A 21,934-nucleotide genomic window follows, 5' to 3' on the forward strand; every position below is an offset into this window, starting at 1 on the left:
GATGTCAAAATCTATGGGTAAAACATACCTTTATTTGTTTTCATGTTTAATTTCAGCTTCATTTCTGTCTTAATTTCTGTTCATTTTGTGCTTTCAATCTACTTTAAAGGAAATAAAAAAAAAAAATCTTCAAAAAAGACAGGAAAGACTTCACCAATAATGGGAGTATCTTTTTTTATTTTTTATTTTTTTACATTTCTGCCATCTTGTGGCCACAGTCGAGAGCTCTTTTTTTTTTTTTTTTTTTTTGCCTGTCCCGTTTGGCTCTTTTGCCATCAGAATTGTTGTCTAAAGGCAAAGAAATATGCCCAACGGATTTACTTTACCAAATTGACCATCCCAGCCTTGCCATAATGGTCCATTTGATTCACCTTTTATTGTTTATTCGTTTATTGGGCAGCACGGTGGCACGGTGGTTAGCACTGTTGCCGCACAACAAGAAGGTCCTGAGTTCAATTCCACCATCAGGCCGGGGTCTTTCTGTGTGGAGTTTGCATGTTCTCCCCGTGTTTGCGTGGGTTCTCTCCGGGTACTCCGGCTTCCTCCCACCGTCCAAAGACATGCAGCTTGTGGGGATAGGTTAATTGATTAATCCAAATTGTCACTAGGTGTGAATGTGCGAGTGAATGTGAGTGTGAATGGTTGTCTGTCCCTATATGTTAGCCCTGCGACAGACTGGCGACCTGTCCAGGGTGTACCCCGCCTTTCGCCCTATGACAGCTGGGATAGGCTCCCGCGACCCAGAAAAGGATAAGCGAATGGATGGATGGATGGAATACGGGACAGACTTGACTGGGGGAGAGGGAAAGAGAAACAGCTGAGAAGAGGGATGGGGGAGAAGGGCAAAAAACAAAAACCAACAGAATGGGCAGCAAAAAAAAAAAAAAAAAAAATGCATATATCAATCACCTGGATCACCTGTTGAAAAAGAAAACAAGCAGAAGAGAACAAGAGTAATAGAATAAACAACATCACAATGATATATGGGAATATGACAGTAAATACTAAATATTAAACATTATTGTGCAGCACATAAGATCAACAGAACACAGTGTGCTTTGAGGTAGGAGCCAAAAAGGGTGTAGTTTGTGGGTGTGATCACACGTGTGTACACCTGTGAGCATGGACGCGCTTGTTTTTAAAAGGTTCCTTCATGTAATGATCTGCTAGAGGGTGTGGGGGGGCCACAGCCCCGTCCTCCAGGGCATGAAGCAGGTATGGAGGAGATCAAAACTCCAGACATCCAGAGGCCCCCAGAACACAAGAGACCAAGGAAGACCAACATAGGGGCAGCCGCGCCACTGTCCCAGAAAGAGCTGAGGAGAGTCCCAGATGAGGGCTCACTCAGCAGCCGTGGAGCAGAAGCCAGGGGGAGTTGAGTACACAGTCGAGAGCTCTAATTGTTTTTTTGCTGCAGCTATCTCTGTTTTACAGGCATGTCAGTCTCCGATAACCAAAGATGGAAATGGGCAAGCAGAGACGCCAGCAGCTTTTTCTGGTAGTTTTTATAAGCACATTGTGAATAAAGCTCTAACCTTTGACTGTGAGCTCCACCCATTTTTATGACATCCTCCACAATGAGGTGCATCTCACGTGTCGGCACAGAGGCAGGCCTGAGACACGGAGAGAACAGAAGGTGAAAACCGCCGCGAACTGAAGTTATAATGCTGGAAAAAAACAAGGTTTATTTCAAATCAATTCACAAATGGAGACACAATCAATTTTGACTGCATCAAGTAAAAATGATTGTTTCTGCACATATGTTTTTTATTTATTTATTAGTTTTAAACTATCAAATTAAATCACAATTTTATCCTTTGAAATTAGACAAGATGACCCCACAGACACAGAAACGTCATTCTGGTCACTCCCAGTGAAAACCTTAACATTTTCAGCTCTGCCACCTCCACCTCGGCCTCCTGTCTTTTTGTTTGGGCCACTGTCTTGAAACCATACATCATAGCAACTTTCATTTTCCCTATTGATGATATCCTTCTGTCACAAAACACACCTCACACTTGTTTCCACCCACTCCATTTTATAATGGGCTTTTAAATTGTTTTTTTTTTTTTTTAATTAAAGCCCTGCTAATTGTTATCTGGTGGAAGGTCAGACAATTAGCCAACCACTACTTTAGACATTATGAAATGTCAGAATTTCTTAAAATAATTAGATAAAGAACATACTTTGGATTTTTCCCAGTAAATAGTGGCATTGTAAGGTTATTCCTTCTGTATGTTTTTTAACTTTTTTTGTATTAAAACTTTGTCCATTTTGACTTTTCATATTCCAGCTGTACATTCTTTTAAAAGCAAATCTTTGCATTTCCTGAACAAATATATTGTCAGTTGTTTTTCTTCACAAATCTGACTCTGAAACACACTGTATGGTCTGAGTAACACTGCGGTCTAATGTCTCCTTTAGGCCACTGAGGGATGATGACAACACCAGTGCAGAATTTGTATCTGATGTCCCAGTAACAGCTTACAATGTGCAGTGGTGTCAGCTTTTATTTCAGTGTATGTGGTAGTAGTGATGACATATAATACAAAATGTGACATTTATATAAAACATCAGTGCTGTACTTTCTGTACAAGTTCGTGGTGCAGATATGTGACTAACAATGGTGTAACTATGCAAACAATTTAAGTAAAGTAATGGTGGTAACAATAACCAAATGATAATAAATAAAATGTTCTTTACTTATGACTGAACAAAAGTAAATGTAGAGTGACGCAAACAGACACGTTATTCTGTATCATAATTCTTTTTATGACACACCTGTTCTCTTGTGTCCCAAACAACAAATAATAATAATGGATTGGATTTATATAGCGCTTTTTAAGGCACCCAAAGCACTTTACAATGCCATTATTCATTCACTCTCACATTGGTGGAGGCAAGCTACGGTTGTAGCCACAGCTGTCCTGGGGCAGACTGACAGAAGTGAGGCTGCTATATTGCGCCATCGGCCCCTCTGGCCAACGCCAGTAGGGTAAAGTGTCTTGCCCAAGGACACAACGACCAGGACAGAGAGCCCGGGGATTGAACCGCTGACCTTCCACTTACAGATACGCTTCCCAACCCCCTGAGCCACGGTCGTCCTTTATAATAATAAGAAACATTATTAGCACAAGGAGACTGTAAACTGAATGATACTGAGCATGAATGATTACAAACAAACAGCAAAGAAAGAATGAGTTGTGTTGGTGTGATCGACTTCTTGTTACGAATCTGGGTCGTTTGACCCAGCGTTTTGAGTTTTAGTTTATTTTTGATGTTTATGGTTTATGTTTAAGTTCATTAGGTTATCTAAGTTCATTTGTTTATTAGATTCCTCTTGTGTCTTCTACCCCTGTCAAGTTTGTATTGTCATGTCTGCGTCTCACGTTGCCTCTTTTATTTTGAAGGTCCATGTCCTACGTCAGTGTAGTCAGCTTTGCTTCCTTTTTCTCGTTAGTGTCAGCTGTTTCCCCATGTGTTTCCACTTCCCCTAATCACCCTTGTGTGTATTTAGTCTGTGTGTTTCTGTTCGTCCTTTGTCAGGTCGTCTGTTGTTCACGTCATGTTTCATGTCCAGGTTGTTCTTGTTTGTTTAGTTCTCCCAGTTTAGGTTAATGTTAGTTTTGCTTCAGTTAGCCTTGCTCTTTGTTTGTACATTTCTTACCAGCCTCATTAAACGGCTCGCTTTTTGTTAATCCCCAGTTTTGGTTCCACGTTCCTTTTGTGTCTGCATTTTGGGTCCTCTTTACAAATTCCTACAGTCTACCTCCACCAGACTGTGACACTTCTTTTTTTTTTTTTTTTTTTTTTTTCTTGACACTTCTAAAGTACACAAAAAATGACCCAAACATCCACAAGGTTTTGACAGTTTATTTGGCAAAATTATGCAATCACTTACTGACCCTTTACCAAATTGTGTAAAAATAAAATGTCTACATCAAGCTTTTTTTTTTTAATTTTTTTAATTTTATTTACTGACTAAAATTACACAGCTTCTACCCTGTGATTCTGAGGAATTATGGTTGGACATTGACAGTACAGGTGCACTTGAGGTCTCTGAAGGAGGAGCAGTCAAAGTCAGCCAGGACGGTCTTCTTGCCAGTCTTCTTGGGAAGTAAGAAAAACGTAACACGAAACCTGTGGCTTGGTTTCAGGTCTGGAAGTCTGAGGGAAACATAAGAGTAAAACAGAACAGTTAAGGTTAATGTTTAATTTGTGAGACCGGATTGGTAAAAGCTTGTGTTCCTAGAACTGTGACGACAGGAGGAAGCTGCAAGATGGGCCAAGGAGGTGAGCAGAAGTTTCTCCACTGGAATTTTGCTGTCCTGATTTCAATGGCCCATCCACTGTTTTACTCCACTGTTTTACACACCATTACAGAAATCTCAGGGACTGCTGAGCACTGTAGTCAGTGGCTAGATAAAGGGGAAAGACCCCAGCTGAGCCCCGAGACGTTAGGGACCCACACCCAGGTGTGATCAGCTTCTAGTGAGCCTGTGTCATTTCAGGTGGTGTGAAGACGGAAATAATGCCATTGCTACATGGAGGAAAAACTGGTGCACACAACACTTGTTGTGTAAAACTGTACACAAGCATTTAGAATCCAGATAAGTTTAAATTATGCACACACGCTTACATGCAATTTTGCTCTCCGTCCACGAGACCACTTCCAGAAATAGTCAGAGTGCAATCTGTCAGTGTCTTGTTGACTGGGTTCATGAAAACCACTTCAGCAGTTGTGCTTTGGTTCACGCTTGCCAGACTGGGAGTCTAAAAGACAAAGATTTTACAGTTCAAAAACTTTTGCATATGCAATATTTTTCCCAACCAAAAATTAGAAACCACAACACGTATATCACTTTCAGTTTATGCAACTTCTGCTATAAATATGACAGCCCACATCATACAACACCACAGATACAGGAGGTGCATGTTTTATACACAGTCATGCACATAGAAAAACACTCACTCTCTGACCATCGCGCATGATATCAGATAAAGGTTTGGGCACACTCACGTGTTCCATCCCGAAGGACAAATATGAAATTTGGTATACATTAAAGACTGCCAACTGTAATAATGTGACCTAACTCCTCATGTAGCAATCAGTTTCAGTTTAACTGTACCAGCTCCATGACCAATTACTTTTAAATACAAGACATGTCAACTGGCAGCGATGGTGCTTTTTGTTTTGTGCTAATTTAGCAAGTCTTTATTTCATTTCACATAATTATATTTATCATTAAAACAAGTACAGCAGGAGATAACAACAGCTGTGAGCTAATGTGTCAGTTGTTCTTCGAACAAAGCTACAGAATGATTACAGAGTGAGAGAGATGGTAGTTTTTTACTCACTGTGATGGAGATTGGAGGATCCAACAGAATGACATCATTCACTGCTAGGTAGACATTTTTCGGCTCCAGCTTATCTGTGACCATAGCTGAAATCTTCATGCTGTCAGAGTCCACCATGTGCTCATGGTACACCAAGAAGGGGACCAAGATAGGGATGGACAGATCTGGAGCAGACAGAGGGAGAGAATTATAGTTGTTGCAGTCTCTCATATGACCTGATCTCTCAATCTGTCTTTGAGGTATCTCTAATCTAAGAATAAACCCCACCCCACAAAAAACACTTCAGTCCTATTCAATTGACTCACCTTTCCCAGGCAGCAGTGTCTCTTCCTTTACCTCACTCTGGATGTTTTCAACCGGTGAGCCATTGTATCTCATGGCCTGGACGCTGATATTGATGGACACAGGCCTGGCAGTGCTGCTCTCACTGTTCAGCACCAGCTTCAGACTCACGTCCTGACCGTCCTTTGGCTTGGATACCTGCAGCACCACAAATAGAGGAATAAGGTACAATTCCCTGTGCACCAGGTTTATTATGCACAATTCCTTAAAATATGATTAAAAAGATATGCTTAAAACAACAGCTTGTGAGATTTGAGTTTTCTTAATTTAGATAAGCACTTTGCTTTTAGGTAACAACGGTAATGGTCATCTCTTTTGAATAAGTTGTGGTTTTTGGGTGGTTTTTTGTTAAAATTGATTTACAGTAGAGACCATTAAGCACAGCCTTTGCTAGCCTTTGCTAATTTCAGCCAGTGGCTATAAACTATGAGTGATTTGTAATTAGACAGTATTCAGTGTGCTTCATGCACAAGATATAGTTAAAATGTAACGTTTTCATTCTCATTAAAGCACATACAGTAAAGACGAATGCAATCCTTAGTTCCAACAAAAACATTTGGCCCAATCACCACCACAGTTGTTAACATTAATGCTATTTGTGGGCCTCCTGATGACATTTCAAAAGAAAACTTGTCAGATGATGATCCTGCAAACAGCCAATCCACCAGTTATTCATCTAACTGGCTGCTCAGCTAGAGCAGGACAAGTGTGCTAAAATGGTCATACTGTAGACACTTGAGTATAGAACTGCATATAAGAGATAACACATTTCACATTGACAGTGCTTTTTTCAGTCCTTTTTATGGTTTTATGGGGTCTGGTGGATTGGATGAGCTTTTATTCATTAACTGTTTTGGTTAAATTATTAAAATTAATTTAAAAAGGCAACAGAGGTAACTTTTTGTTACATTTGTAATAATAAATTTTTTTAGAAAATCCAGACACCAAGTAAGTACTAAAATATATTTAAGATTCACTTAAATAGAAAAATAAAGAGATACAACAGGAACTCTGTGATGTACCTCTTTAAATTGGATGTTTATTTTTGGCTGTGGAACGATGCCCCCAGGAGATGTTCCATTGGTACTGTTTGTGGCCCCTTCATTGCCCATTGTCTCCTTATTTCTGGAGAGGGCATATTTAAATACGGTTCTCTCCTTCTCAGTGCCTGTGGGGATTGAAAATGTTGTTGAGTTCAAGATTCACAAATTAATTTTTATCAAATAATATCAAATGTTCAGACCATAATGAAATGAACCTTCTCATTACTGATGAAGTTTATTACATCTTCATCTGCAATATATTTTGCAAATTCCTATTACTCCATTAGGTTTATATAGTTGAATTTTGAAATTCCCAATAATACAAAATGTGACATAAATTATGAAATAATTCACAGAAATAACTTTAATCTGTCAAAAGTAATAATAAATAAAAAATTCCATAAATCTTAACCAATGAAAGTCAGACATTGCTTTTCAACCATGCTTCAACTGAATTATTTAAAAAATAAATGCATGAAACAGGCCTGGACAAAAATGATGGTACCCCTAGAAAAGAATGAAAATAATGTGACCAAAGGGACATGTATGTTAATCCAAAGTGTGTTCACTAATCAGCATCACAGGTGTCCACAATCTTGTAATCAGTCAGTGGGCCTATATATAGGACTCCAGGTAGTCACTGTGTTGTTTGGTGATATGGTGTGTACCACACTCAACATGGACCAGAGGAAGCAAAGGAAAGAGTTGTCTCAGGAGATTAGAAAGAAAATAATGTTAAAGGTAAAGGCTACAAGACCATCTCCAAGCAGCTAGATATTCCTGTGACTACAGTTGTACATGCCATTCAGCAATTTAAGATCCATGGGACTGTAGCCAACCTCCCTGGATGTGGCCACAGGAGGAAAATTGATGACAAATCAAAGAGACGGATAATTCGCATGGTAACAAAAGCCCAGAAAGACTTCTAAAAAGATCCAAGCTAAGATTCATTCTCAAAGAACATCAGTGTCAGATCGCACCATCTGTTGTTGTTTGAGCCGAAGTAGGCTACATGGGAGATGACCAAGGAGGACACCATGGTTGAAAACAAATCATAAAAAAGCCAGACTGGAATATGTCAAGTTTCTGGGAGAATGTCCTGTGGACAGATGAGACAAAAATTTAACTTTTTGCCAAGGCACATCAGCTCTATGTTCACAGACGGAAAAATGAAGCATATCAAGAAAAGAACACTGTCCCAACTTTGAAACATGGGGGAGGCTCGGTTATGTTCTGGGACTGCTTTGCTGCATCTGGCACAGGGTGTCTCGAATCTGTGCAGGGTACAATGAAATCTCAAGACTACTCGATTCTAGAGAGAAATGTGCTGGCCAGTGTCAGAAAGCTCACAGGTCATGGGTCTTACAACAGGACAATGACCAAAAACACACAAAAATGGCTAAGGGGAAAGCATTGGACTATTTTAAAGTGGCCTTCTATGAGCCCTGACCTCAATCCTATTGAGCACCTTTGAAAGGAGCTGAAACATGCAGTCTGGAAAAGGCGTCGTTCAAACTGGAAACAACTGGAGCAGTTTGCTCATGAGGAGTGGGCCAAAATACCTGCATAGAGGTGCAGAAGTCTCATTGACAGTTACAGGAATCGTTTGATTGCAGTGATTGCCTCAAAAGGTTGTGCAACAAAATATTAAGCTGTGGGTACTATCATTTTTGTGTCCAGGCCTGTTTCATGCATTTTTTTTTTTTTAATAAGTCAGTTGAAGCATACTTGAAAAGCAATGTCTGACTTTCATTGGTTAAGATATATAGAATTTTTATTTATTACTTCTTTTGTCAGATTAAAGTTCTTTCTGTGACCATTGTGAGTTTTTCTTTCATTGACTGAAGGGTACCAACAATTTTGTCCACGTGTGTATAGTTTCATAATATCAGGATGGCAATGGACGAAATGGTCAGCTCAAATCTTTGAGTTTGTCAGCTGAACTCACCTTCCTTGTACTTGTACTTGTCTGTGATGTCCAGCCTCGTGTTGGAGCCAACAGTCTTGGTGGAGATATTCTGTCCGACTGACTTGGTGTCAGAGAGCATTTTCGTCATTGTGCCATCAGCTTTACACTGAACACAAAAAAACTATTTAGAACACAAAACTAGACATAAAACATTTCTGCCAAAGACTTCCTTCTAAATGGGATATTCATGTATTCATAGAGTCGAGCTATGTATACTAACCAGCCAGTCAATGCAGTCCGCATTGACCTCAGCAAAGACAAATGGGACATCATATTTGAGATCAGTTTCTCCATCCAAGATGGCTTTGACTGGGGCTGGACCGCAGCAGTATACACCTGCATATGTAGAGCAGCTCATTCAGACAAAGTGTTCAAACGCAATACTTAGAAATTTATCTTATATTTACTATCAATAAATTAAAGTAATAAAACAAAGGAAGAAACAGTTTAGACAAGAAATTTCATACCGTCACTCTTTTCCTGTGGTGTTGGATCCACAACTTGCCACCCGTCATATTTTCCATCCTTTGCCAGGTCAGTTCGGGTCATCCAGCACTCTAACCAGACGTGGAAGTTCCTTAAACAGATACAGAACACAACATTCTGATGTTGGAGTGAGTGGAAACTCAACACTGGATTTAGAAAGTCCAGAACAGTCAACAGAGCTGGACTAAGTGACAGCATAAGGAAATTAAAGTGGTTGATCAAAAACTGGGGGGTTGTTGATGATTTTGACAAATTAATTTAAACATGGACAATTACAAAGAAAGAATAATATACCATCTTCAGCTGCACCAAAGAGTAAAACAGTTAAATGTGAATTATAAAATATTAGGGCTCTCTCTTATAAGTCCTTTTTATTAAATGATTTAATAACTGACAACATATTAATTTGTTCTGCCTTACTGAAACCTGGTTACAACAGGTTATATCATGTTAGCTTAAATGAGTCCACACCCCCTCCATCCCACTGTCAGAAACTTGAAACACAGGATGAGGAGGTAGAGTGACAACAATCTTCTACTTTTCTACTTCAATCTATTAATCAAATTAATCATAGACTTAGATGGAGTTTTAATTCATTTTGAAAGCCTAACTCTTGGCCTAGTCCACCATAACGGAAAAAATCAAAAGTCAGTTTTATGTTACTATCGATCTTCCTCCCGCCATCCTCCAGATATCATGGGAGGCCCCTGCAATAGCCTAGACCTACTGCAGCGTAACTAAGAGAGGATTCAGGGCCACCTGGTCCTTCCCTAACTACATGCTTAATAAAAAAGAAATGGTTTAAGTCTAATCTTAAAAATAGAGATGGTGTCTGTCTCCCAGTTCCAAACTAGGAACTGGTTTCACAGAACAGGGGCCTGAAAGCTGAGGACTCCCATTCTACTTTTAAATATTCCAGGAACCACAAGTAAATCAGCAGTGCAAAGTACAAATTAAATGAAAAGCCAGACCCTCCCCAGCCAAGACTCACAGACTTCATAGGTCCCTCAAACTGCCAGGCCTCTGGCTGAGGACCCGAGGTAAAGGACAAACAAATCTCACATGCAGGGTGAGTGGGGAAAAAAAAAAAAAAAAATCTATATATCTATATATATATTAGGGGTGCAACGATACTCATATCGATATTGAACCGTTCAATACAGTGCTTTCGGTTCAGTACGCATATGTATCGAACAATACTAAATTTTAAATTAATTTTATCAACTTTTCTTCTGACGATGCTGTCTGTGTTGAGAGCTCAGTGGATCTGCGTTTGACTACTCTGTCTAGGCTGCACTGTCGAGCGCAGATCCACTGAGGCGCAGGTAAGCTAGCAAGACAGAAGCTAAGCTCTCCTTGCAACATGGCAAATTGAACCTCCCCCATCCTCATTCAGATCTGGCCTTTGGAACTATTTTGGTCTTCATGTGAAGTATGACCCTGAAGGTAAGCGCGTCATGGACAAAAGTAAAACAGTATGTCGGATGTGCCACGCAATGCTCAATTACATTGGTGGGAACTACTGCGTTAGCGCAGTTAGCTCGTTAACATGTTGACGCCGTCCAGCTGAAGCACGGGGCGATCCGTGGTAGCTCGTTAACGGAGATTTGCTGTGTTGTGGCGTTAACATCATTTCAGATTAACGCTGACAGCACTAGTGGGAACACAACGAATATGACTGCACATTTACACCGACATCATCCTAGTGCAAAGACAAGTGGAAGCAGACAAAAACAACAAGCACGCATGCTATAAACTTTACCTGAGTCATTTAGACAGCCGTTAGCACATGATTCTCCTTATGGGGACCTGATATGTTTCATATGCTGCTGAGAATATACCCCAGAAGAAGCGTATAGTATAGCTTTTATTTTGGAAAGAGTCATTTCTCTGTAATAAACTCTCCAGTAATTTCTCGATCAGATAGATTTATTATTTTATTACTTTGTTGTTTCAGCAACATTAAATTTAAAAACTGTACTTTTGAGTTAAAATATATATTTATAATTTTAATAAATGACAAATTAAAAAGGCATGAACATTTTTTTGTATCGAAAAAATATCGAACCGTGACACCAAAGTATCAAGCCGAACCGTGAATTTTGTGTATGTTGCACCCCTAATATATAGAGATAGATAGATAGATAGATAGATAGATAGATAGATAGATAGATAGATAGATAGATAGATAGATAGATGTCTTACCAGACACTGTCCTTGGTCTCTTTCTCTCTCACTCCATAGTCAGCATGGTACACATCAATGGTGAGATTCTTGTTATTGTCATGAGCTGACTGGAAGTTGGTGATCACACGGCATGGGATGCCCAACAGACGCATTACTGGATCCCAAAAAACAAAGAAAACAGCCAAAAAAAGAAAAGAAGTGAATGAAGCATTTGTCAAATTGTACATTAGATTTTATTGTTAAATATCATTATTCTTAATGCTATGCCACTAGCTGGCCCAGTGATAGAAAGTTGTAAGTAAGGAAAAGACAGATGAGACCCCTGCATATCAGTAATATTATGAACTTCCAGAGAACATCTAGTATTATCCTACATTAGTACTTTGGTCTAGAAAATTGGCGGTTGTACTGTGAGTAAGGACTTGCAGAGTTAGTAAGTACCTGAACACATCACGCCAGCAAATACCCAGCACTGTCCATATTTGACTGATTGGCAGTTCATGTCATACCAGTGCTTGAGGATGGGATAGCTGCCAGACCAGTGAGTGGGTTCATTCCCACCCGAGTATGGACCTGACCACCGTCCCTCCACGACGCCATAGTCATCATTACTGTTGATCTGGAAGCAAAAAAGGAAAACAAAGTTCTCCTTCTTATATTGTGATTTATACAAGTGAGCTATGGTTTCCCTCAAAATGGTTATAAAACATTGATTAACAAAATGCCATAAACCATTCCTTCCTACATGTTACCTTGATTCCTTTTATATTTAAAGTATAATCCTTTAAATCACCCTTTTGCAGAAATGTTCTTTGCAAATAAAATACATCTGTACAGAACAGATGTATATTCATAAATATCCTACCATGGCGCTGACCACACGACTGACGTAGATGGGGTTACAGCGAGCAGAAACATCATTGGCTGCATTTGCCAGGTGTTTGGGGTTGACATCCAAGATCTTCAGACAAATCTTCACCATGTCTTCTTCAAACTGGGCAGGAAGAGAGCAGCTTATCTTAAACTACAGTGGTGTAAGTCATTCATACTTCATAGCAGAGCAAGTCTATTCATACTTATCGTCAAAAAGTATCTACAGTAGTGTCAGATTGTATCTATGTGACTCACTGAGTCATTCTGTGTGAGTACATTCTTAAAATTTACCTGCAAGCAATTAGCAAACATAAATATATTTTTGCTTATGCAAAGGTTGATGGTGGTTACATCTTCTTTCTCTTGTGTTAAACATTTATCAAGAATCTTAAATTATTCTAGATACTGTATACACCCCTTTAAATTAACCAGTTTTATTTTGCTTTATAGAAGATAAAATATTATAGTGGTGTGAAGACAATGGTGTTTAAACCCTTAAAATAAAATATGCAGTAGCAATAAAATTTTAGCATTATTCAGTAGCTACCATTTTGAAAGATAAGATTGTGCCTTTTTAATATGGTGCTATTTGGTGTCTATTTATTAAACTCAGTGTCAAAAATCTAATAAACCTACACAAAGTGTGTTTGTATGTGTGTACTGGTTTTTCCTATCTTGGTGTAGACCAAAATCTAAAATGTACCATACTTGTGGGGCCCAACCAAAACCCAAGTCCCCATGAGTTTGAAGGCATTTTTCAGACTCAAAATGTGGTTTTAGTGTCAGGGTTACAATTGGGTTATGGTTAGGTTTAGGGGAAGGGTTAGGGTTAGGCATTCATTTTTGATGGTTAGGATTAGGGTAAGCGGCTAGGGAAAGCATTATGTCAATGAGACAACACCCGACATATGTATGTGTGTGTGTGTGTGTGTGTGTGTGTGTGCGCGCGCGCGTGTGTGGTGTATACCTGCCCAAAGTCCCAGGGAACAGATCTGATGTAGTTCTCACTTCCACTATAGATTATACCATGTTCATTCAACACATACTCCTGTCTCTGTGCCTCATCAGAGAGAGACACTGAATCATCTACAGTAAAAAGGACAGGGATAAATACTTAAGACATAAAGATCAATGGATAGTGTTTTTAAGGAAAACAACAGCAACAGATGAACAGTGTTGATGGACAGTTAGGCAAACTGGCAGCAGACAGAAAGATAACAAACCTACCAGGGCACCAGGGATTGAAGAGCACTACCAGAGTTGCCAACAAGGTTTCCTCGTTCCTATATCTGGCAGTTAAGTTGTACTTTCCGATTGGAGCGTCAGCTGGAGGGGTAATGGTCAAATTCAAGGAACCCGTTAGTGGGTAAGATCTCTTCTCAAGCTCCACCTTCCATACCGCCTTCGCTGACGGCGAACGGCTGATTTTGTCTGGAATACCAAAGCGTGACTTTGTCCCCAGGTTCTCGGATGGATGTTTTCCTGTTGAGAGGATTCACAGAGGTAATAGGTAACTAGAGATAAACAATACAATACAATCAAACCGTTTTAACCACCAAAGATGGACATTATGAAAACTATCCTTCTTAAACCCGCATTAATTCTAATGACCAGCAGGTGGTGACTGTTTAAAAAAGTGCAGTTGCAAAGAAGACTATGAGAAAACAGCAGTAAGTAAGCACTTTAATGGTTTATGGTCGCAGTCCCTATTTTCAAATTTTACTGAATGCAACATCATGTTCCTGTTACAACGTTGTTCTTCATTATCATCAGAAACAATGCTCTATGAGTGACAAGTCACTAGTGCAGGTGTGTGTCGTGTTTCTCAGTCCTTTTCCTTGACATGTCAGTCAGGTCAAGGCTTTAAAACACCACTGTCTATAAACTGGTGGAAACTGTCACACCAACTGGATCCATCTTTAACTTACCGTCTATGGTCCCTGACAGGACCTTCCATGTCCAAAAAAAGAATTTAATAAACATAAATCAGTACCTTAAAGATGCATCATTACTCTTTTTTTTTAATTATGCATTAAAAGGGGAAATGGGTTCAAAGTTGAGCACAGTCCAAGAATAAATCTATGGAGCTATAAATGAGCATTATAGGTTACCATTTGAAAGTTTAGCCATGTTTACTAAGATATTGACCACATATACATGTACAACACAGAACAAGTAAATGTGTCTCATTATAGACTTGCACCTCTCACTCTATGACAGCTGGGGTAAATATTAACTTTCAAACTTGTTAGAATTTGCATTATGTACTGTACTTCCATGCACATTTCAATCATGCCAGTCACTGCCTCCCTTTTTAATTTCATGCCAACAAAGACATTGCAACCAATGACTGAAAGCAAAAGAAAAACTCTGGTCACATCCAACTGTGCTAGTAGGTGAAAGCCTTTAAGAAGTAAAGCTTAGTTTATTTACAACAGAGCCTTTCCCCTTTGTGTTATGTCTAGCTTTCTCCTCACCCTTTCAATTGTCTGCTCCACCCTCATTGCTGTCACCTGACATAATTTCTCTTAATCTCTCTTTCTATTAATAAATATAAAACCTGCTCTCTGTTTGAAATATCTGGCTCCTGTGTTTAAGAGCTCTTTTTAAACTACACTAACACGCATGTATCTTTCATTTTTAATGGGTTTCACAAAGGTCTTGATAGACATCCATATTAAGAATTCCGAAACATTAATATTGCTGATAAAACAGAGAAAAAGAAGAAAATAGAGAAAACAGAAACAAGAAAAAAAACCCTCATAAAACACTGTTGATACATGGAAATCAATTTTCAAACAGTTCTTTTATTACTTCAATAAACAAAATCAATTAAAAGAAAGTTATATGCAATTTAAAAAATATCTTCATTGTATAACTACAGACCAACCTGTTTCTGCAGTGATGGTGAGCGGGTAAAGGTCAGGGTTGAAAGGTTGCGTCAGTTCAACTTTCACAGTGAACGGCTGACCTCTCCTCACAATCAGCTGATCCTTTGAGAGTTTTTTGGTGTGGTGTTCAGTGTTGTTGATCTCATAGTTGAGACCGACTCCTTTAAAAACTGGAAAAAATAAAAATATAACTGAAACAGACAAAATCAAAAGAATTGTGGCTAGTTTTCCAGGATACTGGAACCTTCATCCTGTTAATGTCTTTTGTGTGTGTCTGTGTGTGTTTTCCTTTCCCTTTTCTCTCCATATGTTTGCCTTAAATGTCAAATTAACTATTCCACACTTAAGGACTAAAGCCCACAGTGGTGATATGTTTACTCCATCTTTTCAAACTGTCAAGAATTGCACCTTTACTTTGACAAAGTTTACTTGCTGAGTTCAAATCTGAAAACCCCTTTCCTCCAACATGTCCTACTTTTTAGTTATGATGTTGATGCAAGAATTGGACAATTAGGATGACTGAACAGAAACAGCAACACATTTCAGCATTTAAGAAGTAAGTTTGGTCTTGAGATAAGAAAAGCCAGATGTTTCATTCTAAGGTTATTTATAGATGTCTGCTCAAGAAATGGATAAATGTAAGCACAATAATTTAATGGAGCTCAGAAGGTAAAGCAGGTCATCTAATCGGAGAGTTAGTGATTCAATCCCTGGCTGCTTCAGTCTGCCTGCCAAAGAACATTGGACAAGATTAAACCCCTAGTTGTTCTCTGATGTCTCCGTCAGAGTATAAATATTAGACAGAAAGTACTGAGGCATAAAAAAGTGCTTGTGTAATGTGTGTGAATGAGGCATGCTGTATAAAAATCAATCTGGCATACTGGTATTTAAACTGACTTGAACCTGGACCTAATTTTGTTTTACAGAACATATTTTGGATTTTCACGGTTGTGAGATAATGACCACAGGCACGCCGTTAGCTTTGTCTGGGTTTTGTTTTTTATTGTGATAAAGTTGAGCATATCACAAAAAAATCTTCACTTCCTTTAATCCAATGCATTTTTATTCCCCAGAAGCTTTTTTAAAGAAACTGCAAAGGTGACTGAAGTCATATCATCTATAAGCATTTTATGATATTGTATTTAATTTACCAGATAAAAACTGACACAGATGCAACCTTTTCTAAAAATCTCTTTTTTATTTTGCTTTTGCTTCTAACAAACCATGTGATATAATATTATGTAAATACATTTTATTATGTAAATAATACATCTTGTGTTAAAAAGAAAATGTAAATAACAATACATTCTTCATGCATACAATATATATAAGGTACGATATATTGTAAATGATGGTAAAATTCAGTTAATGTACATTCAAAAGTTGCTGTACTTACTTGACCGTCTGGTCTCCGATGACATCTTTCTAGACTTTCTGCAGCAGTTTAAGTACAGCGAGAAGCTCTCTGGAAGGCGCTGACCAGCACACTGACAGGATACGCTGAACCATGGTGGATTTTAAACCAACTCCTACACCCATCCCCATTTCACAAACTAGATTAACCAGCTAGACTAGCCATTTCCTGGTTGTTCAAAAGCTGCTTGCGCGTGCGCACGCATGCACACACACGCGCACACACACACACACACACACACACACACACACACACACACACACACACACACACACACACACACACACACAGGGTAAAGAATCTTACCAAAACCTGGATCGACTCCAGAAATTAATAACTTTTAAGCAAGATCAAACCGCACCCCTGGCAAAAAATAAATAAATCAAATTCCATTTAGCAATCAAAACTGAACCCATTGCATGACCTCACTGTCAGAGGTGTCATTATGGATCTGACGGTAATTTGTGGATTCCAGTTTGTGACTGCTAATGTGATTTAACCTGCAACGCATCCAAGCATCACACAATGAGCACAAACCTGGATTAGAACTTTACATGCTGCTTTATTTACTCTAAGTACAATATGCATCAGTTTAAAATAAATACTTGCTGATAATTCACAGGTAATTTAGTATAATACATTGCACTAATTATGTATGGAGGGTTTCATCCCAAGTCAAGCATCTTGTGACTGTATGTTAAGCAGAAGGAAGGAGGCCGGGAATAGTGAGTGCCAGAATCCCTATCAAGAATGAGACAACAAACATCCATAAGTACGTCAGAAAGAACTGATCACGTGCTTAGTGAATACATCAGGCAGCAGAAACCCAAGAAAGAAGATGAGCGAGAAGAAGAACCATTATGGATGGATAGATTGCATATACCAGATAGAAGAAGGGTGGAAGATGCTATCAAGTATGGCATTCATGGAATGCCATAACCAAGTAGCCGGCACAGTACAATGGAACATCTGTGCCAAGTATAGACTGGAAGTCCCAAGGTCAAAATGGCATACTAGGGTGGGTTGAGAATGTCCAAGCTAAGATCTTGTGGGTCTTCCAGATTCAGATGAACAAACTGGTAATGGCTAACCAATGAGAAATAGTAGTTGTGGACAGGCACAGGAAGATGGCCATAGGGACAGATGTAGCTATACCAAGTAATAGCAACATCAGGAAAAAGGAACATGAAAAGCTGAGAGAGGTGCTTGAGAAAATATGGAGGGTGAAGGCAACAGTGGTCCAGCAGTTTCCAGGAATGACATCTGAGATCTCTTTCCAGAAGAGGGCAGGATTAGGAATTAAAAATATATTGTGCAGGACTCTAAATTTGGGATTAAAAAATAATAGTCTACATCTATCTATATGGATAACTATCTATATATTCAACTATCTATATATTGTCTCTCTTACTTTTAGGCTTTCACTATGATACACAGGCTTCCTCAAGGGTGTTCTTGACTTGGTTAGATGTTTTTCTTAACCATGGAAATAATTCAGCATGCACTCTAGTTGTCTTACGTGGTCTTTCAAGCCTTTTGGTGTTGCTGAGGTAGTAAATACCATTAACTTGTTTTAACAACTGATTTGGGCAATTCTAAAGTTTCTGCTGTCTCTTTGTTAGATTTATTTGTGTTTTTCAGTCTGATCACCTCCATCACTTGCACTAACATCTCTTTGGGCCTCTTATTTAAAATTTAATTTGAATTACAGCAAAGAGCTTGCCGTGTTAGTCCATTTGATTTACCTTTGTTATCATTATTTATTTATTGATTTACTTTATTTTAAGCTATTGCAGACAGGACAGACATGACAGAGGGATAGGAAAGGGAGAAAGAAAGAAAGGGAGAGAAGACACAAAAAAAAAATCAGCTGGATTTAAATGAAAAGCAAAAAGAAAGTAGCACAATATACACAACACCACAGCAATAACCTAGATAAGTGTAAGTAACAGTAAATACTAAATATTGAATTTTATTGTGCAGCACGTAAGACCGACAGCACACAATGTGTGTGAGCGCGCTTGTATTCAGAAGGTTTCTCTATGTAACGATCGGCTGGAGGGAGTGGGGAGCCGTAGCCCTGCCCCCCAGAGTATGAAGCAGACACGGAGGAGATCCAGGCGTTTTTCGACGTTACAATCAGTATGTAAGCACACAGGTTTTAAAAATCACAAACTGTAATCCATAAAATGCAGTCTGGTCCATAATTATACTTTTGGTAGTGAGTTCATACAATGGGTTTGGTTTTTTTGTTAGCAGGATTACTCAAAACAATAGATGGATTTAGATGACAATCTTTGCAAAAGGTGGAGTTTGATCAAGTTTAAAAGTGATTAACTTCACCAGAGTAGGAACCAGGAAGCTTTGGGAAGACTATTTACCAATATAAAGAGAGTGACTGTGTTTGTGGGTGCTGCATCCTGGAACCTTTGGGCTTGGCAGAGCACGCAGCTGTAAGTGATGTGGCTTCCTGTAGAAGCAACAAGAAAAAAAATCATTAAAAGTTCTACAAAGGTGCATAACTTTCCATTTATCATTATCCTGAGATAACACCTTTTTGACGACGAGAATAAAAAACAAAAGAAAAAAAGCAGTTTGTTGTGAGCTTGGGCTTGAAGTAGCAGTTTACAGTTAGTTAGCACTGTGGATACGATCGAACTCGCTCACATATTTCGCTGAGGGAGACATCAACTGGACTGAATATGTTGAAAGACTGAGAGACTTTTTCTTAGCAAATGAATTCTTGATGAGGGGAAGGAAAGGCCAGTTCTTCTCAGTTCAGAACAAGGAAGTACAAGTTGATATGTAACCTAACTATGTCTTGGAATTGAATCAGCTTCAAAGATCTGGTAACACTGGTTCAAAATCATCGCTGCCTCATGGATTGATGAGGCAGTGTTGCTAATCCAACTTCATGCTCACTGTGTGATGTTTGCAGGCGTTTACTCTGTTTAAATGATGTTACAAGTAGTCTGTACATTTTTAAGTAAGCACACAGGTTTTAAAAATCACAAACTGTAATCCACAAATTGCAGTCATGTCCATAATCACACCTCAGTTAAGCCAGGGCCGTGCCAGCTCCAATCAACATCATGATAATCATGGTTCCCAATAGCTAGATGTCTTCAACGTCCTCCATTGAGAGTGTTGCCAGACACATAACCTGCTACTTCTCCCAGTTGTCCATCGTGTATCCAGCAACAAATGTCAATTGCGTTAAGAGACCAATTGATCAAATCCATAATTTCGTGATTTAGAGAACAAGACGGAGAGAGTTTCTGAGAGTTAGACAAGACTAGACAAGGACAAGAGAAGCCAAACAGGAGAGCCACACGAGAGTTATTCAGGCAGCTAATTGTGATTAGTGTGCAACGACTTATGAGATGAATTTGCGAATTCTGAACACATTTTAATCACCACTATATCACTGATGAATGTTACTTTTAACAATAATTAATTAACTCAACAAAACATACCTTTCAGCTTTTCATGTGTTTTGAAACTGGGTTTTTGGAGACCTGGAATGTAAATAATATAACTTTGATAAAATATGGCAACTTTGTGTTGTGCTGGGAATTTTTGACCATTCTTCCAGAAGCACATTTGTGAGGTCAGACACTGATGTTGGACCAGAATGCCTGCCTCACAAGTTCTACTCTAATCCAAAACTGTAGTATTGGGTTGATGTCAGGACTAATACAAGCCAAACTTGCTCATCCATGTCTTTAAGGACCTTACTGTGTGCACTGGTGTCCAGCCGTGCTGGAAAAGGAAGGGACCATCCAAACTGTGGCAGGTCATTTCATAACCACAAGGAATTTGATATGAAATGAAATTGTTGCACGATATCGTCCAAAATGTCTTGGTATGCTGAAGAATTATAAGTTCATTTTGACCGGAACTAAGAGGGCGATCCTAACTCCCTGCTCTACCACACTTTACACTTGGCACAAAGCAGTCAGACAAGTACCCATCTCCTGACAACTGCCAAACCCAGACTCATCCATTGGATTGCAAAATAGAGAAACAGGATTTGTCACTCCAGAGAACACTGAGTCCATTGGTGGCATGTTAATTTTTATATCTGTGGCCATGGAAGTGATTGGAAGACTTGAATTCAATGATTTGAATATATGATTAAATAGATTTGACAATATGGTGTATTTTGGACCATTTCTCACAAGAGGTCTCAGTTTTGAAGGGTGCCTCCTCCAGACTTCATGTTTCAGCTCCTTCCATAGATGTTTAACAGGATTTAAATTAGGGCTCATAAAATGCCACTTCAGAATAGTCCAATGTTTTACTCTAAGCCACATAATCCATGTAAGGACTCCTCCCTCTTAATTGTTTTTCTGCGTGCACACATTTTTTTTATATGTACCCCACCCACATAGACACATAAACCCATCATTCCTCACATAGGCACCAAAGGAAAAAAAAATAGGAAACAACAACAACAGAAACACTCCTAAATGCACAGATACGCTAGCTGTCCTGCTGAATGAGGGCTTTGGCTTTCTGCAGGTTGTGATCGACTGCATCATCTACAAACTGAATCCAGGTCAGCTTTGACTCCACTCACACATGACTGGATCTGGAAGGGTTGTGACAATGATAAACAATTTATTTTCATATCACTTATAGAAAGAAACCACCGTGCCAAACATGGACATGAACTAATAATATTCAGGTTTAATCTAACCCAGAAAAATGCAACAGAAAATGATCAGGTATGATCAGATGTTCAGATGCTCCACCCACGTGTTTTTGAATGCTTACTCTGGACTGCACATACAGCACCTGCCGATTGTTCTCTGACCTGCATTAGTTGAATTTCATCTTCTTTCATCATTGAGTACGTTGCTGAATGTGTGCTGGCCCTCAGGTTGTTGTTTGTTCTTTCTTTCTTTCTTTCTTTCTTTCTTTCTTTCTTTCTTTCTTTCTTTCTTTCTTTCTTTCTTTCTTTCTTTCTTTTTTTAAATCTAATTCACACATATTTCTAATTAAATGTGGAATATTTGATTGGTTTTGATGAAACAGGTTATGATAATGATACACACAGGTGTGGTTAAACTGGGAGAACAACATCGCCACCTGCCTTTTTAACTGTAATACTGCTACAGCTGCTGCCACAATTGAATGTAAAGACATGTTGACATGCTGAAGCATACCAAGCATAAGTTTATTTTGACCAGAACTAAGAGGGTGATCCTAACTCCCTGCTCTACCACACTTTACACTTGGCACAAAGCAGTCAGACGAGTACCCTTCTCCGACAACTGCCAAACCCAGACTTGTCCATTGGATTGCAAAATGGAGAAACAGGATTTGTCACTCCAGAGCAGTGGCGGTCCCAGCCTGTTTGGCGCCC

General features: G+C 39.0%; 1 protein-coding gene across 2 annotated transcripts; it reads right to left on the bottom strand.

Annotated features, from left to right (window-relative positions):
• Nucleotides 1–3,858: 3,858 nt before the first annotated feature.
• Nucleotides 3,859–20,030, bottom strand: LOC113022178 (protein-glutamine gamma-glutamyltransferase E-like). 2 transcript variants are annotated; one of them, XM_026167313.1, is made up of 16 exons: nt 18,945–20,030; nt 16,546–16,746; nt 15,149–15,319; nt 13,486–13,740; nt 13,226–13,344; nt 12,251–12,379; nt 11,827–12,004; nt 11,404–11,539; nt 9,180–9,289; nt 8,933–9,048; nt 8,692–8,818; nt 6,723–6,868; nt 5,664–5,838; nt 5,359–5,522; nt 4,640–4,773; nt 3,859–4,167 (listed from the first exon to the last, which is right to left on the bottom strand). In XM_026167313.1, exons 2-16 carry the CDS (start codon nt 16,568–16,570, stop codon nt 4,020–4,022), a joined length of 2,133 nt encoding a protein of 710 aa, XP_026023098.1. In that variant the 5' UTR covers nt 16,571–16,746; nt 18,945–20,030; the 3' UTR covers nt 3,859–4,019. The 2 variants fall into 2 exon arrangements, with proteins under 2 accessions (XP_026023098.1, XP_026023099.1); XM_026167314.1 differs by lacking the exon at nt 18,945–20,030 and having other exon boundaries at nt 16,546–16,782.
• Between the last annotated feature and the right edge of the window lie 1,904 nt (nt 20,031–21,934).

This window comes from Astatotilapia calliptera, chromosome 5 (assembly GCF_900246225.1).
Source record: "Astatotilapia calliptera chromosome 5, fAstCal1.2, whole genome shotgun sequence".
In the NCBI taxonomy this organism is placed as follows: domain Eukaryota; kingdom Metazoa; phylum Chordata; class Actinopteri; order Cichliformes; family Cichlidae; genus Astatotilapia; species Astatotilapia calliptera.

Bases quoted from the DNA above. Each gene is read 5' to 3' on its own strand.
- LOC113022178 (XM_026167313.1), bottom strand. From the start codon at position 16,570: ATGTCATCGGAGACCAGACGGTCAA. The intron at 9,049-9,179 runs GTATGAAATTTC...CTACATATGCAG, and splicing joins ACCACAGGAAAAGAGTGACG to GTGTATACTGCTGCGGTCCA. The intron at 4,774-5,358 runs GTGAGTAAAAAA...TTTGTCTTTTAG, and splicing joins ATCCTCCAATCTCCATCACA to ACTCCCAGTCTGGCAAGCGT.